The sequence below is a fragment of the Rhipicephalus microplus genome, chromosome 8 (genome assembly GCF_043290135.1).
Source record: "Rhipicephalus microplus isolate Deutch F79 chromosome 8, USDA_Rmic, whole genome shotgun sequence".
NCBI lineage: Eukaryota > Metazoa > Arthropoda > Arachnida > Ixodida > Ixodidae > Rhipicephalus > Rhipicephalus microplus.
In genome coordinates this window covers 11,586,913-11,599,618 of record NC_134707.1, presented here as the reverse complement: position 1 = coordinate 11,599,618, position 12,706 = coordinate 11,586,913, and the positions used below count along the sequence as shown (strand labels likewise).

Below are 12,706 nucleotides of genomic sequence, written 5' to 3'. Positions count from 1 at the left end.
AAATAATTAAACCAGTGATCAAAAGAAAGGATATATTCTTTCGTCTTTTTTATGGTCCTCTTGTCACTCTAGAGGCGCGGCGTCCGTCCGGCGCCGTGGCTTAGTTGGTTAAAGCGCCTGTCTAGTAAACAGGAGATCGTGGGTTCGAATCCCACCGGTGCCTTTTGCTGCTTCCAACTTCATATAGTGTTATGAACACCATTTGCTTCTGCGTACTCGTATTGAATATCTTTTTTATTTTCTTTTATTTATTTTTTGTACGCCCAGGACACGTTTCTCGCGCCCTTCCCATTGTCTGCGACAAACGGCTAGCAAAAATGTCGTTCTCCTGTGCAAGTCACCAGGAATCTAGGGAGATGCTGCAACCCCACCCCTAAAAATATTTCGCCCGCCCCCCTATATTTTCCCACTCCCCTATAGAGCAAACATATCCGCCTTCCTACGGCCCCTCTCCGAGAGCCCCTCCTTTGGATTTGAAAGGTCCCGCCGTCCCCCCGCCCCCTCCGAAAATTTCATATTTTACACGCTCACAATATTTTATACAGCACGTGCATATAGCCCCCACCCCCGAAACATATTCCCCTGGAGGTGGGATGAGGGTGACTCCCTCTCCAGAACCATTTGACCTCCAAGGAGATTAATTAAACTTACCCTGTATACACCTGGAAGGCACCGTCTTTATATTTCTTAAAATTCATTTTGACGCTGCTGCTGATAATGGTAATATTCAGAACTACGATCGAGAACTTTATATAAACAAAATATACCTATTCAATGGTAAGAGAGAGGGTTAGAGCTACATAATTGGGCGATAATCACGCGTCGAATGAAATCGCTGATGGGAAAACAAATTCGTTAGACAGGATCCCGTGCTAGTGCACCAGCTCCTTAGTATGATAAAATTACTCGGTCATTTTCGAGCAATGCAATCGAGATCTTGATATAAAAAATGACAGCCCCCGAGAAAATCTATCTGTCCCTTAATTTTAGTGTCAACTTAATGGGCGCCCCTTAAATGAAGGACGATAGCGTTATTCTCTCCTTGCGATTCCCGTCTATTCGCACAAAGGTTGTGACGTCAGCAGTCTCTTCACTTGACGTCATGGGGAGTAAACTCTTGATTGGCCCATATGCGAGGCATGATAGGGTGTTAATAATCGTCCGTGCGTCCACTCGCATAGCTATCGGGCGTGATCATTCTGCGTTTTTCACTGCGCAAGTAGAGGAGGCAGCCGAAAAGCGCGAAATCCCGATAGTCCCAACGCTGCTGACATTGTCCGCACAATAAAATTGTCCACACACAATAAGATTTGTCCACCCACAATAAATAACTCTATGGCATTGTACACTTGATTTATGAAGAAATAAGTGGCGAGGATGAGATGACGCCTGTAGAAATTGTGTCACGAATAAAACCACTGTCGTCTTTGAACTCGCAGTAGCTTAGGAACCCCTGGAGCCTTCGAAGGAATACGGAACGAAAAGCTTGCGTGTACGTGTTTTGCGTCAGAACAAGGGTTTTCGAAAAGAAACTGTTCTGCGGTTTTTAGCTGTGCCCGAAGCTGTGCCGTACGACTCCAAGCGGTCACCAGTAGAAGCTGCAATGACGTCATGACACCCACATCATTTATCCATCTATGCGCACATTCCGCGCGCGCGCATTCGCTGCAGCTGCAGTAGGTGTTCAGTAGTTGCGGTACGGTGGTTCTCTAGTCTATGGTGCAGCTTCGACAGCGCTTCTCTGACGTGGTACCTCGGAAACGCCGAGGAAGGAGCTAGCTAAAACAGCCAGATCTCATCGTCTACCGCGTCGTGCTTCGTCGTCAGTCGACAGTCGTGTTCGTTTTGGCAGAAGGGAATGCCTAGGCGCTGCTTCGCGCAAGGCTGTCGTAACAAAGGCGCCGGCCGTGACACGCCGTCGCACATGTTTCCCAGAGACGAGAAGCTGCGTCAACTGTGGATACGGGCTGTTCAGCCATCCCGCCCAGGCTGGACACCTGGAAAACATGACTTTGTCTGCTCGGAACACTTCTGCGACGACGATTACAGGACCAGCCCAACGCTGCTGAAAAGCCTCGGCATGTCGCTCAGGTGGCAACGTCTAAAGCCTGATGCTGTGCCCTCGCTCTTACCGCGCAACGTAGAAAGGATGAGCGATGCGTTTAAGGAGAGGAGGCGGAAAGAAGTGGGTCTTTTTTTTTTTTTTTTTTGTTCACTTCGTGCCAGTGCACCATTCGAAAATTTTATTGTGTACTATAAATAAATTAGTGTGTCATCTTCGCGGCAAAGCATTGGGTAAACGGTGATCACTTGCGATAACGTCACCAGGAAGCGCTACGATCGAATGGTGTGCTCTGAGCGCGAAATTTAATTGACGAGGGTGATAATTTGTGCTTTTTGGTATGGTAGCATGGTAGTTGATGGTAGCGCAGACTAAGGGCACTAGCAAAAGAAGGCACATTCGAGACACCACAGCGCTAACTTTCAATAATAATAGTTCTATTATTCGTGTTTGGCGACGCTTGTGTCAGCAGCCCGTCAGAGGCTTTGTAAAATAAAGAGCTAGATGACATGTATTTGCGATAAATTATTTTTTTGGTTAAGCACTATACTAATAAAAGTGCGTTTGAAATAGTGTTGTCATGTTTGTGATGTATGCGCATAGGTTACAATTTATGGTTGTGAGAGCTATGCCCGCGCGACGTACGACGTTGAGAGGGTACATCTACTAAGGTATCGGCGAATAATAAAACTATTGTTGAAAGTCAGCACTGTGGTGTCTCGAATGTGTTTTCTTTTGTCCGTGACCGTAGTCTCTGCTACCATCAATTATTTTGCGAATTATAAATCTGCGATGTGATACTTTCTGCAGTTCTTAAGTAAAATGGTCACATGACACCATTGGAACTAAATATTTGCGAGGTTTTAACACTCCGTGACATTCAGATGTTTTGTCGCTGTAAATAATCTTAGTCGTCCTGGTTTGTACAGTTCCTATCGCAGAACCGTGACCCGCATCGTCTGCATGCTTGCCGATTTGACCCCAGAAGGCATTGAAAAGCACATTGCTATTCGTTCCATGCATATGTATGCCTGTGTAGCTATCACTGACTTGATGTCACCTGAATGAGTCAGGAGATTAGTCGCAAGGTTTTCAGTAGAAAAGTATAACTCTCCATGGCCAATGCTGCTTCTTTTTTTTAGGGGTGAATCTCCTTAAGGTGTAGGCTTGTCCGTTAACGTTGGCGGCATTGTACAACGTAGTGGCTGCTGAAGATGTTGCTGATGATGATGAACAAGAGTGGGTTCCAGCCCTCACATTCTCTTTCTGCCATCATGGCACAGCACATGCATGGTACCTTCATACACCATCATGATGATAATGATTACGGACAACGACTGGCTTGTGCAGTAGATGACCTCTCATTCTGCACTACGGTGCATTTCGTATGCCTGGAAAAAAACTACAACCACTCAGGATTGTGCCCAGACCTCGTCTTTGCCAGCTTCAGGCTAGATCCGACACCACAAACCTGTAATAATGAAGGCAAAATGAAATTCACAACTGGACACACCATACCAGTTATGGCCAGTTAACATTGTATATAACTACCTCATTTCACTCTCATTTACATGTGTGAGTGGTAAATGTCACAGGTGATTTATGGTAACACAGAATGATCCCACTGATTCGCCCACTCGTGATTTTGTGATGTGATTTTTAGGCATTTCTTTCCTCAATGAGGTGTCAAAACGTAGGAGTGCAGTTAAGTGCACTGTGATGTATTCTGGGTGTTGGACTTGACTTAGGAATGAAAGCGCTCAATGCCAATCAGTCTGAAGAAAGCTAGAATGCATCAGGCTCCACAAATACCGAGTCTGCCATGCTCTTTTAGCATTTTGTTTTGCTCTGCCGTACTCTCTGTCAAGTTATTTTACATTCATATATTGCAGATCATAGATCAAATATTGAAAGACCAGTCAACCAATGAAGAAGGCTTCTGTACCGAAAGAGTTCACATCGGGAAAATGCAACGTGATGCTGGCAAGATGCCTACCACTTCAATCACTGGAGCAGGTAAACTTCATTACTCATTTACACAAACTTATTTAACACCTGACGACACAGTATTTCATAACAAAATAATATGGATTTTCTTTTATGGTGTGTGTGAATGACCTGTACAAGAAATGCACATCAGAATCTTCAGTAGAAGTGAATAGAAGCATCACTTTTTATTGGAGAGGTTGTTGTACTAAATAATGGTGCTTTAAAATATGAATGCTCAAGTTGTCATTGCGATGGAAAAATCCGTAAACAGGGTTTGTTTGTGTTGAACCGGCGTTTCAAGAAACGTACTTGTCTCTTCAATCATGGCTAGAAAAAAACCGCTTCGTTTAGTGCTAGCATGTCTGTACTTCATACCCTCTCCTCTGCCCTAAAAAATGAGGCGAAGAGGGTAACATTGGGTACGCGGTTATGGGAGAGTTGGAGAGAGGTGCTCTGATGAATCGTATGAGTGAAAAAGGAACAGATGTTCCGCCATGAATTTAAAAAATAATGAAGCGGTGGGGTAATGACCATTTAATCTAACATTCATAGGCCGTCCTGTTTCACAAATGTACTGTTTATGACAATATGAATTTTGCAGGACTAAAGGCGTAATTTGAAATTATTCTCTGATACATTATAAATTATACATTATAAAATTTTCTCATTTAATTGTGACGTGGCACTTCACTCGATCACACAGTTTCATGATTTCACGCGATTTAATTCCACTGTTCTGCCAACTGTTTCCACCTCTTTCAGTTTTCTGTCAATGCCGTGATGAGGCATGTAAAAATAGCAGGGAGAAAGCGGAGTGCGCATCATATCAAAGGATATGCCCTGAAGTATTACGCCAGCAGTTTTCACCAGAACCTCATGCCGTCAATGCAAGAGAAATGGCACCAAAAACACTTCAGACTGATGCAGCTGTTCAGGCATCATTAATCCACAGACATCAGGGTAGGTTGACCTGAGACATCAGCCTGCGCTCTTGTGTGGCTGCTTTTCTTTGGTAACCTTGCTATGTCTAGCACATATACAGCAAGCATTGAGTCCTTGCATTGACATTGCTAACCAGTGCACCCAATGTGCTTAGCTGCGTGATATCTGAGTAGCTTGGAAAGTCAAGCTAAATAGTGCAGGTATCTAATTTTTTAAGTGCTACGAACAACATGAATACTGGCACACAAAAAAAAGATCAAGTAAAAAGGGCATCTTTTTGTACCACTACAATAATCGTCATCTATCTTGCATCCCTTTCCTTGCATTATCGCCGTGGATTTGGCACTTTCAGGTGACGAATGCCATGTGCGTTATCAGTGTGACATAGCATTCTTGATAGGAAATTGGCCAGCAACGAGTTTTCAAGAAAAGAACTGCAAGCGAGCCAGATGACGATAATTGTTCTGGGACAAAAGGATAGCCTTTTACTCTATCTTCTTTTAGAATGCAAGAAACACAAGCATTCGTCTGAGCCTGTTCCTTCTGTGTCCATATTGTATCGAGCTCTCTTTGAAACTGACATATCTTAGCTGTTATACTGTCACTGCTTAACTACATTTTTTGTCTCATGCTATGTTCTAGGAACACAGGTGAATATTCGAGGCAAGTCTTGTGGCGTCCAGACTAGCTGCTTTAGGCTACCATGATCTCCAACAGCGTAGCCACATTGGACAGGTTCGGATGAAGGGAAACCGGATGAAGTTGAAAACGGAAACTTAAATGTGATCTCTAGCTCATCATGTTGTCAACACTCCTGTGCATTATGACCACTCGCATCCGAGGTGCGAGCATGAACCCTTGACCAAGAAGCGGCTCGAAGAAGGTATGCGACTTTGATTTTTTTTTTTTTTTTTTTTTTTTTTTTTTTTTTTTTTACAGCGAAAGCTGTTTTGAGATCACAACAACGGTTGTTTTTGGCGCCGTAGTTGTCCACTGCCGCCGATGTCAATAACAAGTATCATGAAGAAAAAAAAAACTAAATAAGTGAAAAACGCCAAACACAGTATGGGATTCCAGCCCGAACACCTCTTTCCAGTATCCTACCACTGAGCTAAGCTGGTGCTTCAAACTCCTTGCAAACTTACCTTAGGTAGACTTTGTCAGAAAAGGAATCGCATCAATACATGTAATAAGGCGTTCTTGAACAGCGAAGAAACAGCCAGGCATCACCCAATGTGAATGGCATAACTAGTGGGTCATCGAGTGCTCCAACATGTTACAAAAGTCTTGGACATAATTCTTCATCGTCGTCAGCCACAGCATCAGAAATTGCACAAAGTTCCTTGCAACTGTGTAGTGGGTACCACACTTCTTTGTAATGCAGTGGGCACCCTCATAGTGTGCTTGTAGCAGTTACCCAAATAAGTTTTAAAAGAAAGCTTTAGAAAAGCCACTCTTCCAGTTTCTCTGCGACTGTGCTGCATTATTATAATTTCTAACATATTCTTTTAGGACCTCCAGCCCACCAAAATCTGACAGCCACAATCTGGAACGGAGGCTTTCTAATGGATATTTGCCATCTATCTACAAGTATACAGACCTTTGCTGTCAAATTGTTTCACTGCACAAACACCCAGTTTGCCCCGAAGAGTACCGTTTTGGATATTCAAGCATGGTGGAGAGGTAAAATATATTCTGCACCTAAGTTTCATATGTGTCCTATTCTGATATGAATATATATGGATCTGATCTTTTCCAGAACATGCGTTGCTGCACTTCACTGCAACGAAAATACCCGAAGACAAAAATCAAAAGGCTGCTGTTGTTGCAGCTGTGAAAGAATCTTGCTCCTACTTTGCACAATTGCTTGAATGCTTGATTTGAACATATTGCTTGAATGCTCGGTTTCTACCAGTTCGGCCCAGACTACCTTGGTCCTTCGTCACATATTGACTGTAGTGAAAATCGAAAAAGGAAAACGTAGGCCATGGTTTTGTTGCAGGACGGTTGCGATCAAGAAGCTTTTATCAAGTCATCATGCATGTCAGCCTCCAAGGACACAGTGAGCTTTCGGGGCAGATGCTAAGATTAATTGATGATTAAAAAAGTTTATTGTAGCTTTACTAAAAGGTTGCTTTCTCACTTTCCTTTTTTTCAGCTAGAAACTCATTCGTAGGCAGCTGTTTTTCTGTCAATGGGGCTGTTGCCCCCTCCTCATCTTTTCTCTGCATATTGGTACTTTCTTATCGACATGTTCCACGATCAGCGTACGAGTGTAAGGGTTGGCTATATGACGCTCCCGAAGTAATCTTTAAAAGCTAGCAGTTCCGCGCACGAATACAACTGATGAGCGAAGCTCCTTAGATATGAGATACAAACTACTAGGCATCTGAGCTCGCAGCTGGCTTTCATGATGGTGGGGAGCGCGTCTGCTGCGCCTAGTGGTAAGAACAACTGAGTGAGTGCGGCGCGCGCCATCTGCCGACGCGCCTGCGCACCTGCTGTTTTGCTCGGCGCGCTTGCCCGATGCAGTGAGAGCTGCGACGGCGGAGTGCGGGCCTAAGGAGCTTCGCACCTAAAAAGACCAGTGAGTAGGCGTCGTCACTGGTAAGGGAAATTGCTCATGTGTAAACTGACTGGTGCTTGCAAAATAAACATGCGCGCTCCTGGTCGGAGACGATGTTGCCTTCTCGGAAGTGCTTGCTGCGAACACGTGCGCCGGACGTCGGTGTATTGCAGTTTTTAAGCATGATGGGTGATAAATCGCCATGTTCGTTACCCTTTGGGTAAAACCATAAATATGAAATTACACAGTGATCCTTTGCGTGTGTGCGCATTATTTGTTCACTCCGCACCGAAAGACCGTGTCACCAGGAATATCGGTCACGCTTTCCAAGCTCGTGTTATTATAGATGTCAGTGCGCATGGAGTGGTTGTGAAACGAAGCTGATTGAAATGGAAAACATGAAGGGGAAAAAAATGGCGCTCGGGCCACTGGCTTCTCTTCATCAGACCGAGAGGTTCCGTGTATCGAGGTGGCTTCACGTGATCCAACTTAGATGCCACAATGATGGCAGCGCCCGTGTTTCCAGTAGTGGGCCTCGTGCGCGATAATACTGAAAATATACATAAAGAGTAACTGTAATGGCAAATGATCTTATTGTGATCACATTCATGTCTCACTTGCTGTGAACTGAGCTTAATAGCTAGCGAGAAAAATAAATAGCAAAAAACTGTAACCTACATGTACTAACGCCCCTTCAACTTTCTCGTAGGGGTCACAAACACAGCCGCGATTCGTCAAGAAGTATTCGCCCAGGTATCCTCTTGGAGGAAAAAGACTGAACTTTATTTGCAGACCAGGACTAGGCCTACCAAAAGAGAACGTCAATTGCTTGCCTCTACGCATCGTCTCTCGGGCGTGCTGAATCACCCAACTTTGTTCATGGAGGGCGGCACTCTGCAGAGCCTCGACGAGAGCGGCCACGGCCGCTTGATCTCCCGCTTTGGTGATCAAGTGGTCGTGGCTCAGCCGTGACTAACTTCAGGAAGGGCCGTGTCTCCCCTCAGGCGCCACACTCTAAAAACAGCATATCTCCCTTACATAAATTTTAGCACGTACCGAACCTCAATGTTGCCACTCATACTATTGCGCATGGCCTTGTCAACCGCGCCAGAGCCGCTGGAGACGAGTTGGACGCGCACCCGGGACAAAAGGACAACTTGCAATGATCTCGTTAAGGCCTTTCGATCACATCAGACGCCGAGTCTTCCCCCAGCTAAGCTCAGCAGGGTGCAGGCTATACCACTCCGTGCCCACAACTAATATGTATTCGTCACCTGCCCGCCTGCACCTCATGTTCCGGACGTTTACACTATTCCCAACTGTCGCTGTTGTGGCACTCACCCGGCTACGCTTCCGCATATGCGGTGGGAGCGTCCTGCATGCAGTGCACACACTAACACAATCCTCTTCATTCGTTTTAGGGGCGAAGCTCCTTATGGCGTGGCTTGTGCGTTCCTCGTAGTACGTAACCACCAGTGGCACATACCCGAAAAAGGTATAACATTTGACCTCCAAGGTGGTGCCCGTGAGAGATTTCTTCTGTTCGTTGTTTAACAATAAAAAATAGTGCTCAATGTACATGCCAGTGGCTGCTAATAGGGAATGAGAGACAGGAGCATTCGGCTTTTAGTCAACGCGCACGCTGCGATCCCCATTAGCAGCCATTGGCATGTACATTGAGCACTATCGGACAAGAAAGGGTTGCTACATTATACTCGCTGGGTGTAACCTCCTTAGTTTTAGAAAGGTTTAGCGAGCGTTGAGCCGCAGGGCCATGAATACAATGAACTAGTATATACAATGAATGAATTCGAGGTGGTTAAAGGGAGGAAGCAGATACGAAGCGCAAGCCGTAAGAAATTAAAAGCTGAATCCTCCTGTTTCTCATTTCACATTAGCAGCCACTGGCGTGTACATTGAGCACTATCTGACAGGAAAAGGTTGCTACGTTATACTCGCTGGGCGTAACCTCCTTGGTTTTAGAAAGGTTTAGCGAGCATTGGGCCGCAGTGCCATGAATACAGTGAACTAGTATATACCATGAACTCAAGGTGGTTGAAGGTGGGAAGTAGACTCGAAGCGCAAGCCGTAAGAAAGTGTGCGTGTGCCACCTCTCGTTTAGTCCTTGGAATGTCCACTGAATGGCGGTGCTCCTATATGGGGAATATATGATAAAAAGATGCGAGATGGTGGTAGTTGGAGCGTTGAATAGATGGACGAACAGACACACAGACAGATGCATGTATGGACGCATGAACGGACGCAGGGACGGTCACACAGACGGACGCATGGACGGACGAATGCTTCGCCCCACTCTCCATCATTCACTCCGTGGATATGCTGCAATTTTTTTTTTTATTTTGCTCCTGCCGGTGAGCGTGGTGGTAATACTTTGACCCCAGTTATGTTGACTTCGTTTAAACGAGCGAGCTTCGCAGCGATTCTGCATCGGGTTTCACACGTGTTCAGCCCCTGTCCCGCAGAGAAGTATGTTGCTTTGATAGTGGTGATATTTCTTTTCACTGCAATAGCATTAAAAGTTGGCCTATAGTTGCTACGGATGCATTTTTGGCTTTCAGCGTGAGAACAACGTAGACGGGAAAACAGGAGGGACACAAACGAGTGCCGACTCGCAAGTGAAAATTTTATTTGAAGAACGCGAAAAACGTCGTGCTGTAACCAAAAATGACTTCTCCTCACAAGCACACTACCACCTGCTGGTCGGATACGTGCCAAATTCCACTGGTGGATTGAGTCGCTTTGCCCTCGCTGCGCTGCCGAGCATCTTCCATCACGGCGCCTCTGCTCCAGTTCTTCCAAAGGAAATCGCCATTAATAAAAACAATGAGTGAGATGCGCATCTAGTACATAAATGGTATTCGGCGAATGGTCATCCCGCATGCCACCGACGTAAGTGCACGAGGCTTCTATTTCCGTCGGTTTGTTTTCGGACATGGTGCCGCGAGAGCACGGGGTGTCCGTTCAGACTCACTGAAGTGCAGTACAGCTCCCAGGGCGAGGTCTTCGCTGCGAGGTTCAAAGTCTGCGGAACCACATCCATCGCGGCAATGTACGAAAGCCGCGGCTATACAGCGGCCTTGTGCACACCTGATGGTGCATCGTGGCGCCTTCTAATTCACTGAGAGCAATGAGATATTCGTGACGGCTTCGCTTCGGCAACGATTCTGGAGCGAGAGAAATTAAGAAATATTCGGTCTCTACTTGCATGCATCTTTCATTATTATATAGTCGGTCATCTCTTCAGACCCAACCCAAACTGCACGCATTTTTCAATGCACCTGTTCATTTCAGCTGAACTTCGTAGCGTCCCATTGAGTTCCTTAACTAGCTGTGCTTATCATACGCCCAAGAAGGAAAGTTACACAAAAAACGTTTATGGGCACATGTTTTATTCGTTACTTCAGAATAGAAGGCGGACAAAGCATATCGACTTTAATGTCGGCTTCATTGACACGGTGAGCTATAACGACACGCTACTGCAGTTGAAAATCTGGCGTTTCATATTTCATGTGAACGACGTGTTACGGTGGTTTCACGAGATGGCATCAGCGTCGTCCGGTCAACATGGACGGCAGGTGAGGTACAAAACGCAAGAAGACTCGAGGATGCTGCGAGCAAACTGGATGGGGACTGTTTATTCTCCAGACAGTCGCGAAAGACCTCGCAGGTCACGCAGGTACTTACTTTTCCAATGTAATATTTTAATTACATTACTTACTTCTGGCATGCAAAATTGAAAATTTTTGGAGGCACGGAGGCAGACTCTGGCTATGGTATTTTGGAAGCATATTCGACGTCGAAACTTGCTACAAAGAGTGGCGACGTGATCCGCTCGCATTTGTGTGTGTACTTTTCCTCCGTGTTATCGGCAGATCGCAGAAGCCGAGCTTGCGGAAACCCGTCTTTTCTTCAGCCGTCGTCTCCAGAACGAGGAAAGCGTCGCGCCGGTCTTCCACGTGGCGCCGTGGCTTAGTTGGTTAAAGCGCCTGTCTAGTAAACAGGAGATCGTGGGTTCGAATCCCACCGGTGCCTTTTTGGTATTTTTTTCCTGCAAGATAACTCGTGGTGCAAATGACCATGTAAATCATGCTTTTTAAAGGGCCTGTAAACATACTCTTCAATACACCAGTCTTTTTCTATACACCCGTCGAACCAGCTCGTCAGTTCATACAGTAGTAGGCCGCGGCGATCACATTTTCCGGATAATATAGCGCTGCGCAGACCATGCATTTTGGACAATTCCAGCGCCTGACCAATCTTCCTTGTACTCGCAGTGACGCGAACGTGCCCATGGGCAACTTGGCATACCACTGAGCTCGTAGTTTGGTTCTTTGTCCCACGAAACAGAGCGTTGCTTCGCATGGTATAACTGTCGTTCAAGCGCACGAATAATAAACACAAAGGAATAAACACAAAGGAAGAGAGGACAAGCGCTTGTCCTCTCTTCCTTTGCGTTGATTCGTGCGCTTGAAAGATAGCTGTACCATGCGTATCCAACTAGCTCAACTTTCGATTCTGTTGCCTCGCAGTTCGCACTTTCATTTTCTTGTGCTGCCCTCAGCCGTCTTGTTGAGCCCGAGACTACTGCGAGAAGTGGTTTTGCCAGGACCAGAGAAGGACTCTGCCAGGACGAAAGCCTCCGAAATAAAGTGGCGTCTCGCTACTTTACCGCTACAGGGGAAAGGTGCTCTGCACCTCGCTGTTTCACCGCGCTGCTATGACACGTGCTAACTTGAGAGAAGCCCTGGTCGGTCGTTGGCTGCGTGCTGATGACGTATCGCTGACGTCTAGTCGCATTGCCAAAGTGGGCGGACTTGTGACGCCGGGCTACGCCTCCCCTCCCTATGACGGAGAAAGGTGGCAAAGCCGCGCGAAAATTTGAAAGCAGCTGAAACGGATGTTCTAACCCTTGTAACTATAACCCCCCTCCCACCTCTTTTTTTTGCACGAATTTGCAGAATTCTTGCGGCAGGATGGACACATGGCAAAAGTGCGCATATTTCTTTTCACTACAAATGTTTATTATCGAGCTTGTTTACTCACCCTTTAATGCTACTAAATGAAGTATAATGTAAATGCAAGGTCAAAAGCGGTATCAGCGTCGGTACAGAAGCAGCAAGAGCTAG

The 12,706-nt window shown here is 45.9% G+C and overlaps 1 protein-coding gene and 2 non-coding genes across 4 annotated transcripts; all 3 read left to right on the top strand.

The window, feature by feature from the left end:
• The first annotated feature begins 89 nt into the window (after nt 1–89).
• TRNAT-AGU (transfer RNA threonine (anticodon AGU)) lies at nt 90–163 on the top strand. Its single transcript has one exon. It is a non-coding gene; the product is annotated as a tRNA-Thr (tRNA).
• A 1,509-nt stretch (nt 164–1,672) lies between these two features.
• Nucleotides 1,673–7,122, top strand: LOC119165707 (THAP domain-containing protein 10). 2 transcript variants are annotated; one of them, XM_037417792.2, is made up of 6 exons: nt 1,675–2,185; nt 3,955–4,078; nt 4,814–5,011; nt 5,636–5,876; nt 6,506–6,676; nt 6,753–7,122. In XM_037417792.2, exons 1-4 carry the CDS (start codon nt 1,859–1,861, stop codon nt 5,698–5,700), a joined length of 714 nt encoding a protein of 237 aa, XP_037273689.2. In that variant the 5' UTR covers nt 1,675–1,858; the 3' UTR covers nt 5,701–5,876; nt 6,506–6,676; nt 6,753–7,122. The 2 variants fall into 2 exon arrangements, with proteins under 2 accessions (XP_075727160.1, XP_037273689.2); XM_075871045.1 differs by lacking the exon at nt 4,814–5,011 and having other exon boundaries at nt 1,673–2,185.
• A 4,416-nt stretch (nt 7,123–11,538) lies between these two features.
• TRNAT-AGU (transfer RNA threonine (anticodon AGU)) lies at nt 11,539–11,612 on the top strand. Its single transcript has one exon. It is a non-coding gene; the product is annotated as a tRNA-Thr (tRNA).
• Nucleotides 11,613–12,706: the final 1,094 nt, after the last annotated feature.